This window comes from Acanthaster planci, linkage group LG09 (assembly GCF_054643075.1).
Source record: "Acanthaster planci isolate LZ-2023a linkage group LG09, COTS_SCS, whole genome shotgun sequence".
Taxonomy (NCBI): domain Eukaryota; kingdom Metazoa; phylum Echinodermata; class Asteroidea; order Valvatida; family Acanthasteridae; genus Acanthaster; species Acanthaster planci.
In genome coordinates this window covers 10865160-10885722 of record NC_141785.1, presented here as the reverse complement: position 1 = coordinate 10885722, position 20563 = coordinate 10865160, and the positions used below count along the sequence as shown (strand labels likewise).

The following is a 20563-nucleotide window of genomic DNA, read 5'->3' as shown; positions in this document are numbered from 1 at the left end:
CGCCGTAGCATTACCGTAAACTGCGCAGGCGTATCTTGTGGGCAGAGTTATCCATCTTACGCCTTCGGCGCTATACGATCTTTCATCATCAAAACGTCGGACTAATCTTGCCGCGCATGCGCGCGCATTTTATAGTCTTCGCGCCGCTGTGACCACGCCCGCGCTCACGTGACTAAGCAGTGACTTCTGCCCTATCGCACAACGCTCAAGGCGGAGCCTATGCGCCGCGCTCGCTTAACACACAGCTAGCTATGCGCGCCTATATAACGTCTGCCTCTGTTTACGTTACTGGGCAGAGCGCCATCTATAATTTCGTACCGGCCACAGACATAAATAAATGTCTGTTTTCGTACTGCGCCTAGTGACTAGCGCGCCCTGTCGCGTCACAGACTTAATCAACTTTCTTATAATATTAAAGTGGGATTTTTTGAGATTTTGTCAGGTGCGCCAAATACCCGTTTTCAGCACGCGGTCCTTTTTCAAATTTTGGAGACTGACACTGAAATTTTTCACAGAGGTTCAACAGCCTGTATTAATGTTGTGGTACTAATACTTATGTAACCAAATGAAATTTTGAGTTTTTCTCAAGAGGTTTCAAGTTGGGATTTCGAAATTTCATTTGGCCTACACAGAAATGACATCCGACCTAGGGATATTGGATCAACACACTCGTCCGCGACATCATCAATGGCACGTGTTGAAAACAGCAGTGAAGCAATGACTCGCTGAGCATTTCCATGATCCACCAAGATTCACTCGATCGCTTCAAAACGCTCGTGTAGTGTCCAAAGATCGTATAGCGCCGCGTATCGCGTAGCGGCGGCGCAAGATGGGGAACTTCACCATGAATGCGCGTAAAACGTTGTTGTCACATGGACGCTATTGTGGTTGGACCACGCCTGCGCACTGCCTGTTAATGCGCAGGCGCCGCGACAGGCACGCACACACATTAACGTTCACACTCGAATGGCGCCCAAGGTGATAACACCTTTACGGCCGAATTACTCATCTTTGGTAGTGACTTATGCATGAAAGTGCATTAAGTTGTACATGAAATTTTCAGAGTAATGCGCCCGCTAGTATCTTTAGCTTTACAGAGTAAGCATGAATTCACACCAGAGGGAATTTTGAAAACTACACTGTTCGTACTACATATATTATTTTCTTGAAAAATGACAACCGTACAACTGCTTATTCAACTGACGAGTGTTGTCGTCCTAAGGATCGAGATAACGCTTATGGCCTAGTCATATAATGTAATCATATTCTGAACAAGCCTTTAGAGGAAAAGTTTGTTCATAAATATTCCAACATATGTACTCCATATACTGTACCAAAATACATAAATGATTATATAAAAACCTTTTAAGACTGTAAAGCAATACATTTATCCATTTTTTATGTCACAGAATACTAATAACAATATACAGGGGGATACACTCTCCCCTCCCCCAGAAAAAAGGGGGATAAAAAGGGAGAAATGAAAAAAAGGGGGAAATAAGCAGATGAAAAAAAAATCACCAATTCGCTTACAAATACCTCAGAATTGACCAGCCTTTGTTTTGGTTTATAAGTTTCTCCTGAGGATTGCTTTTGACACATCCCCTGGGAAAAAAGGGTTCCCCCATGAAAATTGCCGGGCGATATATATATAGTGAGTGATTTTGTGAAAAACAGCTTGAAATTACAATATGCTTTCATCGACTAGATTTGACAAACTTACGAATATGGATGTTTTCAAGTTTCAATAAAATCCATCGGTACAAAACAAGGCCAGTGCACACAAGATTAAAATAACAATTAAAAACCTATATTCGATTTCAATTACTCCTGAGACAACCCTAGTCACTCAAGAAACTCTACAAGACTATATTATAAAATATAAAAAAATTCATCTTAACATATGAATCTTTCTGCTTTACAAATCTTAATTCAAAGAGTATTCCCCATAATTAGAAGGATCTTCTACCTAAAAATCAGAGAGAATGCAGGATTATTGCACAACATACGGAAATACTACAGTTGAACCTCGTTAATAAGAGGTCCTTCGGGCTTGGCAAATTACCTTGTAACAACAGGAACCTAGTATTATCAGGAATGAAAACAATGCCAAATAAAGGATTGTGACCTAAAATTTTCCATGTTTTAACCAGAATCTTGTATAAGCAGAGCTCTTATTAACAAGGTTCAACTGTATTAAGTCTTAAAATGAGGAAGTTGCCAACAAATATAACTAAAAGACGGACATTAATGGTATTTGATTTTTGAATCACCCACGATTATCATAAAAGAACATTTAGGATTTGGGTGTCCACACTGATAACTTTTTCCTGAACCAAGATTTTAGTTTTGTCAAAGTACAATAGTAAATCTCAACTGTGTTAAAATTTACATATTAGACATAAACAATAACCTCGAGATAAATATTAAAAAAAGATTGCTGAACACCTTTTCCTATGATGTAATCAATCTTTTGTCAGACACAATGTCAACTTTATGGCTGTGACATTTGTGAGTTGTTACAACCTTTGGCTCAAAAGCAATGCAAGTTGAAACATGGAAAAATGCAATGTTGGACAACTTTACTTCAAGATCTTGAAACAAAATTTCTAACCAAACATTAATTTTGCTTGATCACATGATGCTGGAGCCGTGCAAGTGATATGTTCAGAAATGATTTTTTTTCCTGGTAACCTACACTACTGCATGCATAAACCCACTGCACGCTCATCGGGCCTCATCTGAAAAGACAGCAGCAGCGCCGCACTGGGCCAGTTTTGGGAACAAAAGAAAATTACGTAACACCGCACAATCTGGGCTCTCTTTACAAGGTGGCAGGTCTGGCTGAAATACTCAGGCGTCAATAGGTGTTGTCTGTCAGATTAGAGTAGCCACCACACAGTCATTTGTGTGGATGTAAACGTCCAGCAAAATGAAGTTATGAAATTTTGAAGAATTTTGAAAACAGAAAATCTTGAAAATCCCCCAGGAATTCGTCATACAACTTCCAATGAAACCGGCAGCAAGTGGTTAAAATGGTTTGTCAGTTTGTCACACTGGGCTTAATTACTTTTTTGGGGGGGGGAGGAGGGTGGCAGGAGAAAAAAAAATCAGGTGAAACTGGAGAGAGAAATAAAGCTGCAATTTGGAAAGAAACCACTGCACTATCTGTGGAAAGGGAAACAAGTTTGAAACTACTCAGTCAGGTCCATGTAGGCCTGGTCACCTTTCGAGCTATTCTTGTTGACATCATGGGAATTAGGTTCCACGTACATCTGGGACTCGGCGTCCAGTTCCTCGTAAACGTTGTTCGCATACGCATACTCCTCCTCAGGCGTCCGCAAGGACATAGCAGGTTTCGTCTGCGATGTGGATAGGGGTTGCATGGGCATCTGGTACCCCGAGGAGGTCGGGCTGGTGGGACGAGGGGGCACCTGCACGCCAGGGGCAGAGATAGGGTCCATGTACTCATAGGGTGGGGGCGGTACGCTGCTCTTGTCCCCGTACTTGGGTGGCTTGAGCTCAGAGGAGTACCGGGGATTGCTGACCGTGGCTGCTGGTCCAGCACTGAGTTGTGGAGGAGGGCTGCATGACAATTGAAGAAAACACAACTTACACAAATAGTCAGCAACATATTGATCTATTGCAACTGTAGATATAAAATGACACTGTACAAAGAAAGGAAGATTTCACTTGTGAGAGATACTCTAGGGATAAGTCTGGCTCCTTGACTTTCAAGAACTTGTGGTAATCATTCCAAGAGTATGCATAAATCTGTGCACACATGAAGAGTTTGCTCTCCAAAGGAAGTTGTTGTAAGCTAAAATATGCTATCTCTTGCTCCTGCACGGAGCAGACAGTTTATTTACATGTAAGTTTAGGCTCACACTGAGATTTTGGTATTCATCTCTATTCAACAACTCAACAAGTACGAAACCAGAATACTGATAACTGAGGACTTGTCCTAGGTTTGCATACCTGTGGTTTTTTCTAACCATGCAACAGCAAACAGCCACCACAATGGCAACGATGATCAGGACCACCACCAATCCACCCGCTGCTGCACCGATAGCCACACCTACAAAGAGGGGGAAAACAACAGGCACTCCACGTGACCTATGAACCCCACTGAACCAACCCCTGATTGGAGAACTCCTTTGCCTCAGTGACATATAATTACTCAAGACCTTATCTGAGACCTTGTTTAGATTCTTACAAAACCTAACACCAGAACTGAGTCAAGCCCAATAGGAATGAGTACACACTCTTGATACTTTGCCTCTGGACATTTAAACAAAAGGTTTTCTTATGAAAAGGTTGGATTTGCAAATCAACCTAGTGAGGAAATAGTGATTTCAAAACATTGGGAAGGCCTTTTTGGAAGCATCTGATGAAGAGGGCCTTGTTGGTTGTGTTCCATCATAAAATTAGTTTCCTGGAGTTGGATGTTTACTCACAAATAAATGCAATCTTATTCTCTAGCCGTGTACTAAGAATTGATAGCCTAATTACTTGGCTTATTATATCTCAAAGAAAATGACATGATTGATAGAAAAATGAAGAAGTCCAGAGGTCAAGGACAAGTCTCAACTTGAATACTGCCATCTACCATCACATGGACTATCAGACTAAGTCTCCCCTAGATAGAGCATATCTCTAACTCCTGATTGGTATTTTTTCTCCTTTTTTTTGTCTCACAAATGCCATGATTCTTGTCTTTTAATAAATTACTCCATAAATTTGTCGAGGCCTTTCCAATTTTTTTTTTCATGATGTGAACAGACGGTGCAAAGTGAACACAACAAAGTGATTACTGAGCTTCCAGCAACATCTTTGAGTACAATTTTCCTTTTTAGCAGAACTGCTATCCGTACAGGATCAAATCATTAACCATGAACAAAGTTTCCAATAAAATCATGCATTAAAGTTCTAACACTAGACGCTGAGAAGTTCATAAGCGGACAAAATGGCACATGTGTCAAAAAATGTTAAAGCGGCAAGACTGTTGTTGGGTACTGAGACACAGACATGGGATCTTTTTGGAAGTCTTCTGCTCTATTACTCTCACCTGTGGCCAATCCCGTCGACCCCTCTGAGCTGAGCTCGCAGGAAGGGCCCGTCCACCCGTCAAAGCAGCTGCAGGCATAAGTGTTAGCACTGTCTGAAGTTACAGCGCTGCAAGTGCCGCGGTTTCCGCAAGGCGAACTGCTGCACGGATTAAGTGCTTGTATTTTCGAAAGAGACAGCCCACAAACAAGAAAAATAACCTTTCACTTTGCATTCATTTCCAACCTTACTTTCTATACACTAGGGTTTGGGTTTAAAATAAACAAATGGATGAATGAACTAATTCATTAAACAAAAACTTTTCTTGTTTTGCCTTTGCCTAACACTGCTATCAAAGTTTTTTCAGGTGCACTAGGACTTTGCGCTGGGAAAAAGCACACAAGGCCAGTAATGTATAGATAGCCTACATGATGCCATGTGTTAGTCAATTCCATCACTTGTTAATTCCGTGTTAATAAAAGGCTTTGCCAAAATGACTTGGCTGTGCAGCCTCCAGCAGTAACATGTATATAGTGTGCCTAATTAGATGGCTGCTTCAGATGCTAACTCGCAGTTTCCAAAGTTGTACATGTCATTTCTTGCATAGGTCATAAACCATTCCAGCAAAATGTGGCATGGGCTGAGGATACCAAAATAACCATGGAATACTATTAATTATTAAGTGATTTCTTTTATTTTTAGTATCACCTGATTGGCAAAACTGTCCGGTGAACTGATCTGCGCACACACAAAAGGCAGTAGCCCCATCGTCGGATGCGACACATGTGCCGCCATTTTGGCATGATACCGCAGCACAAGCCATGACTGGATGAAAGAAAGAAGGGTAGATACAGTAATGAGCCACTTTGGTGTTTCATCACAAGGGCAAGGTCATTTGTGTCAAAGCGCCAGACGTATATGCCAATTTGGACAGGTTCTGTGCGGATCATCGGCGAACCGCCTCGCTGAGTGTGTAGAGAAGCATGCTCTAGATTGATCTACGTTACGATCACAGTAGAGGTCAGAAATTGGATGGGTTTTTTTTGTTGTCGGCTGAATTCTTTCCCGCAAGTTTACTGGCTGATGTGTCGGAGCATCTTGATTTTCATTTTACTGCAGACTAAAACACCGAAGGGTGGAATGCAACACTTACATGCGTGCAATTCAAACTGTTAATTCAATGTTTTAAATGCCAATTCAACAATTTCAAGGGAAAAAACTGAATTAAACACTTCAATTGTTGAATTAACTCTTGTATTAAAATGCTGGATTAAAAATTTTGAATGCTGCAATCAACTTTTTCAAAGTACAGTAACTCACCACACACAAAAGCACTGGATTCAACAAGTCCATTTTTACCATAAATGTATAACACTGAATTCAAGACTAGTGTTTTATCTGAATATAGATCCTGCTTTTATTTTCCTGCAGGTGCCTCATCAATCACAGCATCCACGACTATCTAGAGCTGTTCACAGCATGGCTCCAATTTGGTCTGATGTCTAAGTTGTTGTTCTCTTTTGTCTGAACTTAATCTTCATACCTGTTTCACAATACTCTCCTGTGTAGCCTTGTCTACATATGCAACTTGCAACACCGTCGCCCCGAGACAGAACACAGAGGCCATCGTTAACACAGCCGGACTCCCCACAGGTCAATTCTGCAGGGAGATATGTTGAAACAGTCAATGCATCTGGTCAATTAATGCACATGGTCAATGCATCTGGTCAATTAATGCACATGGTCAATGCATCTTGCCTGAAATATATACAAGACTACAACGTTAACCTCGTCCCAAACATCATTTTTGTTTCAACTTCAGATTCCTGCGGTTACAGAAATGTTGAGAAGCCTTTCATATCAAAACCAATTGGAAATATACTCTTACCTCTGCCGTCATCACATAGAATTTGTTATTTCTAAGGCAGAAAATGGACTTGTGGACTGATCTAGGCTTATGGTTTACTGATTTAGCTCAGTTGTTCAAAAACAAAAACCAAAAGGTCACTTATGTATTTGTGAAACTCGACAACTCAAGGTTTTCATCAAGAGTCCATCTCAAGTCATCCGCTCTCAATTCAAGACAAAAGTTGCTCAAACTATGGTAAAGCCATTCCTCTGTCAGCGACCACTCCTGACAGTAACCGGTCACTTCTGAAATGTACTCCTAATGAACTCATGTTAAGCCCAGCCCCCCCAAAGTGCTCTGACCAATCACGGCTGCTATTTATGCTGGACACAGATAAAAAGTCTGACGTTTCGGACATACAGGCCTGGACCATGCAAAAAAGGCATGGGGTGGGAATTTACTGCAGGGCCCGTCCACTGACTTGTGACTGGACTCAGCTACAACACTGTCTCCAAAAATAACATCGATTGGCTGAGGACTCTTTGGAGCTTGAAGTATCAGTACACAAATGTTCATCTCAGTACAACACAAACCATCCATCACTGCTTTTAATTATACAAAACCCGAACAAACGTTCTTTGTGTACAAGTCACTATTTAAGTTTCTAGGCCCAGAATGATCATAACGCAAAGTTTTCACTTATCAAATCGGTTAATGCTTCAACAAATCTTGAGTGCTTTGCAGTTGCTCTTATCGTATCAATAACACCTACAAGTTAAAAAAGTTCATCAGTTAAAAGGATCCCTGTTTCTTTGGGTTAATCGGCTGCTAGTAATTGAGAGCTGCACTATGGCGCTGGACTGTACACAGCGTTAGCTTCCACGTTTATTTGACCTAAAGTAGCTCAATCACCATTCTATTTGCATGGCTTCTGTGATATGCACACGTGCCATGCACTGTCCGACTATTCCAAGTCATGTGATCTTCAATTCACTAATCAGATGACAGGCATTTATTCAGATATGAAAATGCATTAGCCACCAACCTTCCTCGCAAAATACGCCAGTGTATCCTGAGGTGCACGAGCAGAAGCTGAAGTCCCCAATGTTGAGGCAGCTCCCACCATTTTCACATGGGGATATTGTGCAAGGCAGTCCTGAAAGAGATGCAACGTTTTAATTCTTTTTTTCTTTTCATGTACACAACTTCAAGCCACATGATACAGTTCTCGGGAAAAATTGGGCTGTGTTCAAGCAAGTGGCTTATCTTTATAAATAGGAAGGGCATGATAGGCTTCCGAACAGCGTATCTAGACCAAAATACACCACTCTGGTGTTCCGCTGTCAGTGGAAATGAGGTCTGTTTTATTTTCCTCAGCTGAGAAAAATTGCAACAACTACTCACGAGTTTCGCAGTATGTGCCCGTGTAACCATCGAGGCAGGTACAGCCACCATTGGCGGAAGTGTCGCACGTTCCTCCGTAAAGACACGGCACAAACAAGCAGGTGGAAACTGAATCAAATCCAAAACAATTACCAGTCATAAGAAACGGTTTTCAAGATTGATTGAGTGACTCAGAAACGTCGACGTTGACAAATCTCTTGCAGCAGAACATGTCTTGGAAAGGCAGCACGGTTTTGTGGAAGAGGCAGCCGTTTTCAGATCATTGAAGGAGCATGGTTTGCAGCAATTGTGTTGACTGCGGGCTGAAACCCTGTCTGAAACAATTGGACGTGGCTGGGAGTATAAAACCATGTGCGTCTATGGGAAACCGCTGTAGCCACCAACCAAATTGTCTTCCAATGTGCACACGTAATACCCAGCCACAGCCACTACTTTCAGATGTGGCTCACTCTGAGATTCATGAATACGTAGGACAGTTAAGCCACATCCATGCACCAAAGAGGCATTAAAGGGACAGCTAGGTACAATCTGTGCAAGGCATGGGACTATCACACCAGTGACTTCTAATGATAGCCTCTACATAGTCTATATATTCAGCCAACATCCTGGAACATCATCATGCCCACCTCTTTCTTCACAGAAATTGTCGGTCCACCCGAGTGGACATACGCAGGTGTACGGAGTGCTCGCGGTCGGCGTCGGGTAGCAAGTTCCACCGTTTGAACACTGATTGTCATCACAGGCATTGGTGGAGGTATCTTAAATGTTAGTCATCGAGAGATCACAGAAATGATATGTTATTGTTTTTATAAATCAACTCACAAGAGATGAGCCTATTTGATTTCCAACTTGAGACATAAATCAGAAGGAGAACTGAACTTTTTACTGTGTAATTTTCACAGAAAACATATCTATGCACTGAATTTTCACAGGTATTGAGGTACTAAACGTTACATGTGGGTAAACAATATCGAAATTTTATTTCATTGGTTTAAAAACATCAAAATCTACAGCATCACCATAATGACTTTGTGAAAAGGTCAATTCTAACTAGAATGGGTATCTTGGCACAGGTATATTTACATTACAAAGATGCTCTACCAACAGCAAAATTTGACCTAAGTCTCCATTGATTTTTGAATTTCTAATATTTGGCTCACATATTTCACAGAACTGGCCAGAGAACTGTAGCGGGCACAGGCAAAATGTAGAGCCAGACGAGACGTCTGTCAAGCATGTCCCTCCGTTCAGGCACAAACTGCTGCAACTCAGATCTGCCAAAAAACAGAAATTGTTATCAAAATATGGGCCCATAAAACCAACATGACAGGGTAGGCTTTAACCCTTCAAGAGCTAGGGGTCGGAATCCGCCCCCTTTGACTTTTTTCCACATTGCCAAACTGCAATTTTTCACCTATTGAGCCCTGTGGATTATCTTTTCTGAAAGTAATTTCTTGAGATCATTTTGACACCAACTTTTGTAAAAGTTGGAAATACCATTCTCGCACTGCGCCCGGTTTTCAAAGACAATCCAAAGAAATTTTTTTTCATTCCTAAGCTTTTCTTGATACTTCACTGGCAGGGAGAAATCGCTGCTTTTCCTCAGAAAAGTAAAGATAAAACAGAAGGTTACACTCCCTACATGAGCTAGGCCCAGATATAAGTATTGTTCATCTAAAACTATCGTGCTTGGTGGCAGTAAGAGCTTCTTCCTGATGGTAGAGATTAAGATTTCTAAGTTTTGTACCGATTTCGCAGAACTGGCCGGAGAACATATCGGGGCAATGACAATACAGTGAGTTTACTGAGTGGTCCCACTGACATGTCCCTCCATTCAAGCAGATGTTGCTGATGCACAGGTCACCTGAAAAAAAAAAACAGGGCCACAACAGTAGCAAACAGCTTCGGGGAACAAACCACAGTGAACTACAGGTGTGCATACATGTGAGGTGTATAGACACAGTAAAGTCTTCACACAGACAGACAAAACTAAACTGTGGTCACGGATGTGAATGTGAAAAACTTTGAGACACGGTTTCATGCTAGAATTAGAAAATTAACCAGCAACTTGTACTCAGAGAAGTTTTATTCAGGCATTTTGTGAACAGTATTTCCAATTTTTACAACGGAAAGGGCACTGTGAGTTGACATGTCAGTAAGTAAGCCTTTTCCTCCAAGGGCTTTCACAGTCCAGCACGAATCGGTTGCGCAGGTTTCTGCTGGATGAAGACAAACCGAGTCTGGTCTGGTCTCTACATATGAACAGGACCCGGAATGGCTTCTGATTGTTGTGTCCAGTATACGTAATAGACACCTGTTGCAGAATTTGGAAAGGATTTTGGATAAAAGACAGAGGGCTTTGGGTTACAAGAATTGGTTCCTCAAAAGTCAAGGTACTATCAATAATGAGCTGCACTACATGCATGCCCTTCCCAGCAGACAAACAAAAGGCCACAATGTCCTACCGATTTCACAAAACTGGCCAGTGAACGAAGGCGGACAGACACAGTGGATGGAGCCTGGCAACGAGCTACTTTCTAAACATGTCCCTCCATGACGGCACAGATTGTAGCTGCAACTGTAAGCTGGTGAGAAACAGATCCCAAACCAAGCAAAAATCATCAGCAAGGGTCTTTTTTTTGTAAGAGGGAAGGGAACAGATATCCAGAGTATCATATTCAGACCAGGAATCTTAAACCCAATGGCTGCATTTACGTGTGCTTTTCTGGCTGCTGGCGAGTGAAGGAAAATGTTGCATTACTTTATAAGGATAGCAATGTGTTAACAGTCAACTATGACCTTTCTAACATCTTCAAATAACCACATGATGCAAGAGAATATTCCTAGTCTTATCAAGAGTATACTCTTGCTTATCTGTTGGTCGTACTCCTTGCCATTTGTACATTGGGGCGTACAACTCTTGACAGCCCATATAAGTACTGCCCTAGCTAGCCCGGACAGTCCTGAATCCTCCAATTTCAATGTTTTCAGCCCTGAATCCTCCAATTTCAATGTTTTTATATGCATCCAAGGGGGTAAGGCTTAAAGAGCAAGGGGTGAGGCACCTGCAAACTTGAGAACAAGCTTGCCAAATGTTTAAGCTAGTCTACCGGATTACCAACGGGCAAAGCTTGAGGACATGCCAGCTTGGGCAAACGGGCAAGATTTGTAAAGGTATCACCAGACATTGATTGGTTCAACCAACCAATGTTTTTCAGTGGATACTTGGTGGATTAGTTGATTCCACAATCAAAATTGAAGCATCTCGTGTTGCCAGACCTCATAAATGGCAATTCACACCCTAGACTTCCTGTAGGACATTGGTCAGACTGGTCGAACTAGTCCAGCCATCACTAACTCAAAGAGAATTCAGTTCATATAATACTTCTTCCTGTGACGACATACTTCTTGGGTACACTCAATCTGTGCCATTATACGATGACTGCAGCATTGGTCAGCAAATCTGTCCATTCTTCTGACACTAGTGGACAGCCCCTTCTCTCTAATTCTGGGTTGTGCAGCACCATTTCAAACAGGGCACGTGGAGTCAGACACTTCCAACAGGATTGACCAAAAGCACAGCACAACCACCAGAGCATGCATCATCAACCGATCATGCTCGACACACTCGAGTCCATAATTCTCATGAGTTAACCTTTTTCTTTTTCCAGAATTTCTCCCAACTTTCTTGCAATAAACTCCATGAATAGCACTTCAGGTTTCAAATTGTAAAAAAGTAGAAATTTCCCAGCAGTTTTTGTGAATATTTTCGGTGAACCACATATAAGAAAGCTTGTGACGGACAGATCAGATTTGCGTTAGCTGGCTCACCTCTCTCCTGACAGTTGTGGCCAGTCCATTGGGATGGGCATATGCATTCGTAGGCGGTGTCCAGCCATGGCGCCGTGTAGCAACTTCCACCATTCATGCATGGGTTGCTGGCACAGGTGTCTGTAGTGGAATCTTTCCCGTTATGAATGAGAATGAGCCATTTATATATATATTTTCAATTAATACATATGCAGTGTGCAACGCATAGATCACCTACGAAATCCAACACTCACACTTGCTATGATTTTTAGATTTTTTGCAGAAATTTATCTCCCTACAATCAAATGTTCAAAAATGTTTTGATACCAAGAATATAAAAACCCAGTTTGCATGACTATGGAGAGTTAGGAGAGGATTTGTAATATAGAGGCAACCAAGTTAAATTCCCCATTTAGAATGATTTTAAAAACCCTATAAAAAGGAGCACAGGGCAGTTGTGACAACTTGAGATTAGAAGCCATTTTGCATCTAAAGACCAAATGCTTTAACACCTAACCATCAAGCAACCATTTTCTAATCAAGCAGTGTAACCTCGTAACAATCAAAACCAAAAATGGTAAGGAGCACTACGTCATAAGACAATCTACTGTCACAACTCTGTCTATATCTGGCTCTGTCCTGTGGAAAAACCCTACATTCTTGGGATTCAACAAGGTTCCACACAATATCCGTGTCCTTTGGGATAAACTCTTGACCCCTTGAAAGCACAGCAAAACGCTTGCAGTTTGCTCCACTGGAATGCTGCTGAAGTGTTCTAGAGGGTGCTACTCAGGAGAAACATACACCCCACTGTTTGAAAAAGCCAATGCATGGTGCATTCAGTATCACTCAAAAAAAGAAAAATTCTAAAAAAGCCATAAATATGCCATTCTAAATACAAATTACAGATGTACATCAATATCAGCATGAACAGTAACCTCTACTAGATATACGATCATATGGTGTCACACACCCCCCTTTTCAAATGTTCATGATCGGGCAGCGGGGCAGGTCACCCCCCCCCAATTTTCGGCACAAAACTACACCACTGCCTACCCCGTTTTCAGATGCCATGTATCTGGATGCAGACTTACACCATATTTGTTTTATGGCCTAAGTGACTCACTAAACATTAAAATGAATACAGGCATTGAAAGTTCCATCCTCTCCCAACCATGAAAGTCAGAGATGTCCATACCGAATTCACAAAACTGGCCAGTGAACGGAAGTGGGCAGACACAATGAATCGAGCCTGGTGACGAGGTACTTTCCAGGCAAGTCCCTCCATTGTCACATACATCGCTACTGCAACTAACACCTGAAGAAAATAAAAATCCGTACTCAATGGAACTCATAAGAAAGTTTGTTTGTGATTTTTTGTTGGGGCGGTACATGAAGAAAGCCACGAACCAACTGGGGCAAGACACATGGGCATCACAAGGGGGAAGCATTCCCTACCAAACACTTCCCCCCCCCCTTCTCTGGAAAAAAAATGCATAAAACCGAAATAAAAGAATGCGCGAGAAATGAACGAAAACTAGGATGAAAAATCAACAGTTAACTTGAAAATACCTTAGAACTGTTGAGCCCCTGGCATCATTAATGGTTCATCAGTTTGGTGCTAATGAGTACTTTGTGTCCCCCCCCCAAAAAATCCTGGTAACGCCCACCGCTGGATGTCAAGTATTCGCATCAATGCTTGGTCTTACTTTCTTCATCACAGTGGTCTCCTATCCACGATGGGGGACAGACGCACACGTAGGGTGTACCTATCAACCATGGTGTCGCATAGCAAATGCCACCATTCTCACAAGGGTTGTCTCCACAGATATCATCTTGATAATCGGCAGAAAGGAAGGAAACAGCAATTTAATGACTTCTCACCCAAGCCCAATTAGGCCTACAATTGCTGTGTAAATATCTCAATTTCCAAGCGAGCATGGCTAGCCAGTACCAGGCAACTGTAACATTACATTCATAACAATACCTGCATCAGCTAATCAGTGGAGAGTTGACCACATATCATTGAATTATTTTTTCTATTCCACATTACCTGTTCAATAGAATTTCACTTTTGATCAGTGGTTCATGCCCCATTCCCAGTTTGGTAGTAAAAATTAGGAATTTAGAACATTTCAACTGTCACCACGTTAAAGTGCTTATCATAGCACTCATAAACATTCATTATTTTCGGTTTCATTAGGGCCAGTTTCATAGAGCTGCCAAAACTTTGTCAAATAAACAAAGATTACCAGCTCAAACTCTATTATCTGATTGTCATGCTAACCAAAAAACAGCCACGCTTAAATACAAATGTGACGAGACAGAGGGCGCTAGTCACAAGGCGCGGTGCAAAGTTATGGCCCATCCCCACTTCGCCCCATCTCCACATCGCCTCATCTACCCAAAATTGGCATGGACCTTAATACCGGGCACTTCAAATTTTCAAATGGGGATAAGTGGGGATGGAGCGATGTGGTTAGTGGCGACATAAATGGTATCATGGAGGTAGAATATGATTCTACCTCCATGGTATTAATTAAACCGTGTGACTGATATAAGCCCATGACTAAATGCAAGAACCAACATTCAGGCAAACAATACAAATTTAATTGCTTCGGACATGCTTACAAACTACAGCATAGGCCCTGGGCTATTTCATTTTGCCTACCTTTGTATAGCGTGAAGAATGTGTATCTGACCATAGAGCAAGGGTCTAACGTCGCCTGTAGATACAACAATGCGAACTTCATTTCTAAATCAGCTGTAAATGCTGGTAGGTCATGATCTTTCCTTACGGATACGCGCTTCCCAACCTTTGCCGAACTATGATTGGGTGTTGTGTTGCGCGCAACCACTTTTTGTGACTAATAGGGAGTGCACTTCCCTGACACGATTCGTCCATCGAAGTCACTGCTTGGTCACGTGAGCGCGTGCGCGGGCGTGGTCACAGCAGCGCGAAGGCTATAAAACGTGCGCGCAGGCTAGGTCTAGTCGTCCTGATCATGGGCTGATCCTGAGGTAAAAGTCGAGAATCCTGTGCAAGGGTTAAAGTCACCTATCCTAGTGTGACTGTGCCTATGTCCGAGTGGTGTGTGTGTTGTTGAGGGTCTCGGTAGGTTGAGGGGCTAATAGAGGGATTTCACATCAGCGCATGAGCATTTCACATCGAAGCGGAGGCTCTCTGTGTTGAACTTTGTCGCACGCGCCGGCGGAGTCCACATAGTACATGGAGTATCCGGTTCGTAAGTGTGACGCCACTTCAGTTTAAACCACGCCCACTGCATAAGATACACGACCTTCGCTGGTACGTTAGTTCGCGGTCAATTGTCGTCATTTTTTCTTTTGATTTTACGAGTCGAGTCATCCTGAAAGACTCTTCCATAAAAATTTGCAGCCTGAAAAGTCTGAATTTAACATACCTTTATGTATTTTGTGTCTTGACTCCTTACTTGATTGTATTAAGAATTGAAGCTGACACTACAGCCTCGTTTTCAAACGCGGAAGTGCGCAGATCGACACTAAAAGCGTCGTTTTGGGATCCATCTATTGGTGGTGCGGTAAGGTTCCTCATAGGAGCTTGCGGTCGACGCAAGGGCAGATTGCTATCTCGTGACGTGAGTTGTGTGCAGCGCAGCTGACAAAGCCTACATTTAAAATTGGCATCTCATAAAATAAGTCCTCAAGAGCCAATGTTCTCATGGGTGTTGGTCAACTCGACATTCTCCCACGCGACCCGCATGGAAAATGTCCAGTCGTTCATTGTCGAGGTCGTCCAAAGGCGGATCTTGAATTTGTGTCTCGGCATAGGCATTTAAAAACCAAGTCTTTTGAACTGATAATTATTGATTAAATGCAGTTGCTTTTACCAAGTATGTTTCGGAGCCGCTACACGTGGGCTCCAGTGAACAAAGATAGGATGACACAAACTAAAAACGCTTGTATGTTAGGCCTGTAGAATTTTAATGTAGCAGCCGCGCCGCTTTAGCGCCGTTGGTAAATTACTGAACGAATTGTCTAATTGTGGCTCAAGTAGGTCTGAGCCCGGCCACCTCATCATGATGACGATATCCTACCGTGTTCACAGAAATCACCGTAGAACAAGCTGGGGCAAACACAGAAAGTCTCGTTGGCTAAGGCGACGCACGTCCCGCCATTGTGGCATGGATTCACATCACAAAGATCACCTACAGAGCACAGAAAATAAATGCGTCTGGCGGCTGTTAGCTTTCAGCCCAATGAGCCTATCGGGAAAATTATCAAAGACCTGCTTGTTTTAAACAGGCTGTTGGGCTGATAAAAATCGACAAACTAGAGAGAACAGAATAATGCCGGACAGCCGGTGAGTTTTGTTTTTACATAGGCACCCTAAGGGGTTAGGGTTAACCCTATATACCCCTAGGGTGTATGTCAAATAATATTGAAATCGGAGGATTTGGAACGGTTAGGGTTATGGACACCGTTTACTCCATAATTGCCTCGTTACCTGACTAAGTTTGTTTGTTTAATTAAAAGCCCTTTTATAACAGTACACGTGTTTTCATTTTAGGGGCGATACAGATAGATAATCAATTTTCTGAGTACTTTTGAAATAAACGCCACGGTGAGAATTGTTGTCGGAGTCCTTATTTAATTTGTCCGATTTTGTCGACTGGTAGGTCAGACAAATTTCATTGTATATCTGTGCGTGATATCATGGTCTTTCACCACATGATCCCAACTGAAAGCATCAGCACCGACAGAGTCGTTTTTCACTTTCAATTTCACCAATGGATTCGCATTCGCGTCAAGGAAGTATCACTATAGATTTTTTTACAAAATGAAACTGGAAATACTTGTTTATCCACCGAGAATGATGGTAAGCGTGTAAGTATTGCGTTCTTAGCATTTATCATTCCACCCGTTTAATTCAGCCATATATACTAAATGCGACAAAAAAAAAACAAGATTTCCCAATTTCTTGAGGCCGAATTACAGTAACACACACACGCCTATCTGATTTGTACTGCACCTTCAACTAAATATTCATTGGTGGCATTTTAAAATTGCTAAGCATTGAACCGATTGATCCTCGGGGACTAAAGTGGTGCCATATTAAAATAATTGCGGAAAACCCATGACACAGCAGAATTAGCAGGTTAAAAGGAACGGTTATTAATTCGTACTTTCACAAAATGACTCGTCGTAGCCTTCGTTACAGTCGTCTTGACCATCGCAGACCCAGGATAGTGGTATACATGAACCCTCGGGACATTCAACAACCTCGATGTAGTCCAGATAGCAATGATCTGTTTATGGTAAATAATACAAGTGACTGGATAAGCCTGCACTTTCATTGATGATAATGCCACACAAAAATGTACGATCGACTGATTTTGGAAAGACTGTTCTATTGCATAGTCTCAGCAAAAATGAAAAGAAAAAAATAAGACATAAAAAACCCACGGTTAAAAAAAATGGTCTCTTTCAGATACAGTATCTTTTAAAACTAATCTTCCATCCAATATCGATCATGTTTTGATAAATCAATTTTAGCCTGATATTGTGAGAGTTTCAATTCGAATATGAACGGAGTGTTTTGTTTGGTAGATGTGTTTGGGCTTTTGAGCGCGGGAATTTTCAAAAGTTTCCGTGGCGCCTATAAAAATTCAAGTTAGTCCAAGAAAGGATTATCATCACTTAATTATTTAGGATTAATTATTAATTAATCTAAATTAGGAATTACTTATGTAGAAAAGTAACATCATTCATATCAGCTTCAATATAGTGTGCAGGGATTAGACACTCTGTCTTCTTATGACAATTTATTGTTAAACCAAACAGTGCACAGAAACAAGTCGACAGCCTTTGCGAGATGTTTAGTGTAGGTGTTTTTATCGGAAATCGAATATGACGCCTAAACATCTAAGGAGTTGTATTTGCTGACAGATGACACGGACGCCATAAACTTGTATCGCAGTTCCACCCCCCCCCCAAAAATGCGAACAACTTTACCTCCAGAGCCGTGTTCATCTTCCGCGGCGTCACTACCAGAGCCTCCAAATGCTATACATCCGCGAATCCACGCCCCATATCCGCACACAGCAAACACCAGTAGAATCTTTAAGAACATGTCGGACCGGCGTACTGAATGCTGCTGTCCAGTGCCACCTTAGCCGAATTATGTAAAGATAAAGCCGTTTCCACACTTCTTAAGACGAGGGGCCTTCGAATAATAAGCCTTAGCTCTACTGTCAAAACACTTCGAGGGTTTTAACTATGAAGCTTCCTTCTAGTGACCTGAAAGTGAAAGATGGTTTTTCATCATCATCGATGTATTCATGCTCAGTCGGCGAACGTCCTATCCACGTTTGGGCGTTCACGCGTTTTCTTGACCATCGGTGCAGTAAAGTATGATGATTTAACTGTCTGAACCATCGATGCGATTGTTACGTCGACCAGTCGAACTGAACTTCTGGCAGAGAACTCAGAGCGAAAAGGTGTTATCAGTCTTAAAGAAATCGACTGACTAACATAGCCCCGCGTTTTACGATTGCTTTCCCTCGGGTATACTGAAAGTTTGCATGTAACAGTGCGCATTTGCTGATAGCATAGCGTGGCAAGCACTTCAATACTCTTATGGACAAACCGCTCATCCGTGGTAGACTGTTTTCACTACAGCTAGGAGGTAAAACTTTTGTTGAGCTTTACGGTTATGTAACAGTTAAGCCTAAGAAGGGACAAACCATTTGTGGTGAAATTTTGGTTATACAACGGTGGTTCAAGCAAACGGGGACACCGGCTTATGAGTCCGCTGCCGAATCCCGAAAAGTGTACAATAACGATATTTTCTATACAGGTCTGACCTACACAGTACGAACAAAACTGGCGACCTCTGAACAAAAGTTTGAGCTTTTTCGGGTTATCTTCGGGACGAGTGGCAAAGAGGTACCGTGAACGTCGCAAGTGGAATACTGAATGCAAACAAAAGTTGACTGGGATTGTTAAAAGTGAAAAAAGCGTAAACAGAAACGTAGTGAAGCATTAATATTCCGCATAACGGTCATATTTGATGGTGTACGATTCGTGTTTTTTGCCTTTGGTATGGCGTACGATTTCAATTTTTTTTCTGAACGAACTTCAAAAACAAAACCACCAAATTTAGAGTGGTGATCCCAATCTTCGCATTGAATAATACGTGTACAATATTCTCAACAAAGTCAGGTAATCAGGTGCGTAAAAAATAACCTTGCGCAAATCATCCTGCCCTCCCCTACACGGCAAAGACTCAGTTGGCAAACTATTTTAATCTTTTCCCAGAACAATATTGGTAACTACTTGCCGCCAGATTAGGTTACTTGTAAAGATCTACACAATATTCCTTGTTTGTTCCACCAGAGGACGTGTACACTCATTGAAGAATCCTTTCTCCTGTTCGCAGTTGACCTTCTTTGTTTGAGTAGGCCTAAACCAATTTGCTAGAAAGCGAAAAAACAAACCACGCATGAACACGGGTGACGCCTATATACGCTATGGACCTTTGGTATGTGAACCGGTTGACGTCTTTACACGCGCTACAATTTTTACCAGGACAGTTAAAAAGCAACTACACTGATGCCTTAACTCAAGCGTTGAGCCTCCCTACACATTTTACGGGCGCCAGAAATAAATTGCAAGGTTGAAAAATTTGCGGAAAAAAACACCTTGGGAGCTTTTTCGGGGAAGAATACCTGACATTAACCGGCTATAGCGAAACACCCTCCACTTTCGTGAAACGAATCGCATTCCATCGTTTTTTCTTAGTTTCAGCCGTTTGAGTAGAGAACGACGACAGTCTGGACCATCAGAGGCAACAGTCAACAAAGACCTCAAAAACGTGTTTTCAGGCTAGAAAGTTTGACTTTTCTCCTTGGGTATGGTTGAATAATAAGCATTTATGTTTCAAATGAGTGGCATAACTACGGGGGAGGGAGCACAGGGTTCCCCCTGTGCCCCCCCCCGGAAATATAGCCTCCCCATGACTTTTAACCCTATGTAGTTGCGCCACTGTTTTATATCCACAACCGTGCCTTCACGTTTCTGGCACAAACATCTCTGCGTGTCAAGTGTTCTTATGTCGGCTGATCGTCCAGCTGAGCGTCCCTAAGGGGCAAATGCGCTTTCTGTGCGAGGAAACATGTAAAAGAAAAACTGAACAAGAAGAAATGGAAAGGAAATCGTAAAAATACCCTGGATTCGCCCCCTTTACTACCGTTGATGGTTTGCTATTGTCGAGGGTTTACGGCATCTCTTATTCCCCATAGTCTAAAGAAGTTATTGGCTGGACTAATTGGCATTGGAGTTTTGTCTTTTTGTTTATGGGCAACCCTTTTGTTTTTATTTATGACTTTCACCAACAAAGAAAGTTTTCAAGATTTCGGCCTAATTATAGTTCCACTGCCGAAGTACTAACTTAAGGTCCCCGGAGGAGCCTGA

General features: G+C 42.0%; 1 protein-coding gene across 3 annotated transcripts; it reads right to left on the bottom strand.

Annotated features, from left to right (window-relative positions):
- Positions 1–1135: 1135 nt before the first annotated feature.
- Positions 1136–18743, bottom strand: LOC110982024 (uncharacterized). 3 transcript variants are annotated; one of them, XM_022240147.2, is made up of 17 exons: positions 18104–18743; positions 17275–17397; positions 16186–16296; positions 13819–13944; positions 13308–13427; positions 12131–12262; positions 10765–10884; positions 10047–10163; positions 9460–9573; positions 8926–9057; positions 8300–8407; positions 7941–8051; positions 6590–6706; positions 5755–5871; positions 5069–5224; positions 3979–4078; positions 1136–3585 (listed from the first exon to the last, which is right to left on the bottom strand). In XM_022240147.2, the coding sequence occupies exons 1-17, from the start codon at positions 18219–18221 to the stop codon at positions 3195–3197; spliced, it is 2313 nt and encodes a 770-aa protein (XP_022095839.2). In that variant the 5' UTR covers positions 18222–18743; the 3' UTR covers positions 1136–3194. The 3 variants fall into 3 exon arrangements, with proteins under 3 accessions (XP_022095839.2, XP_022095841.2, XP_022095843.2); XM_022240149.2 differs by lacking the exon at positions 10765–10884; XM_022240151.2 differs by lacking the exons at positions 16186–16296; positions 17275–17397; positions 18104–18743 and adding an exon at positions 14781–16128.
- Between the last annotated feature and the right edge of the window lie 1820 nt (positions 18744–20563).

What these genes read in the sequence shown, in the direction of transcription:
- LOC110982024 (XM_022240147.2), bottom strand. Translation starts at nt 18,221, where the DNA reads ATGTTCTTAAAGATTCTACTGGTGTTTGCTGTGTGCGGATATGGGGCG. An exon ending in CGGCCAGTTCTGCGAAATCG is followed by an intron (nt 9,574 to 10,046) that starts GTACAAAACTTA and finishes GTTTTTTGGCAG; the next exon opens with ATCTGAGTTGCAGCAGTTTG. An exon ending in AGGAGAGTATTGTGAAACAG is followed by an intron (nt 5,872 to 6,589) that starts GTATGAAGATTA and finishes TCTTTCATCCAG; the next exon opens with TCATGGCTTGTGCTGCGGTA.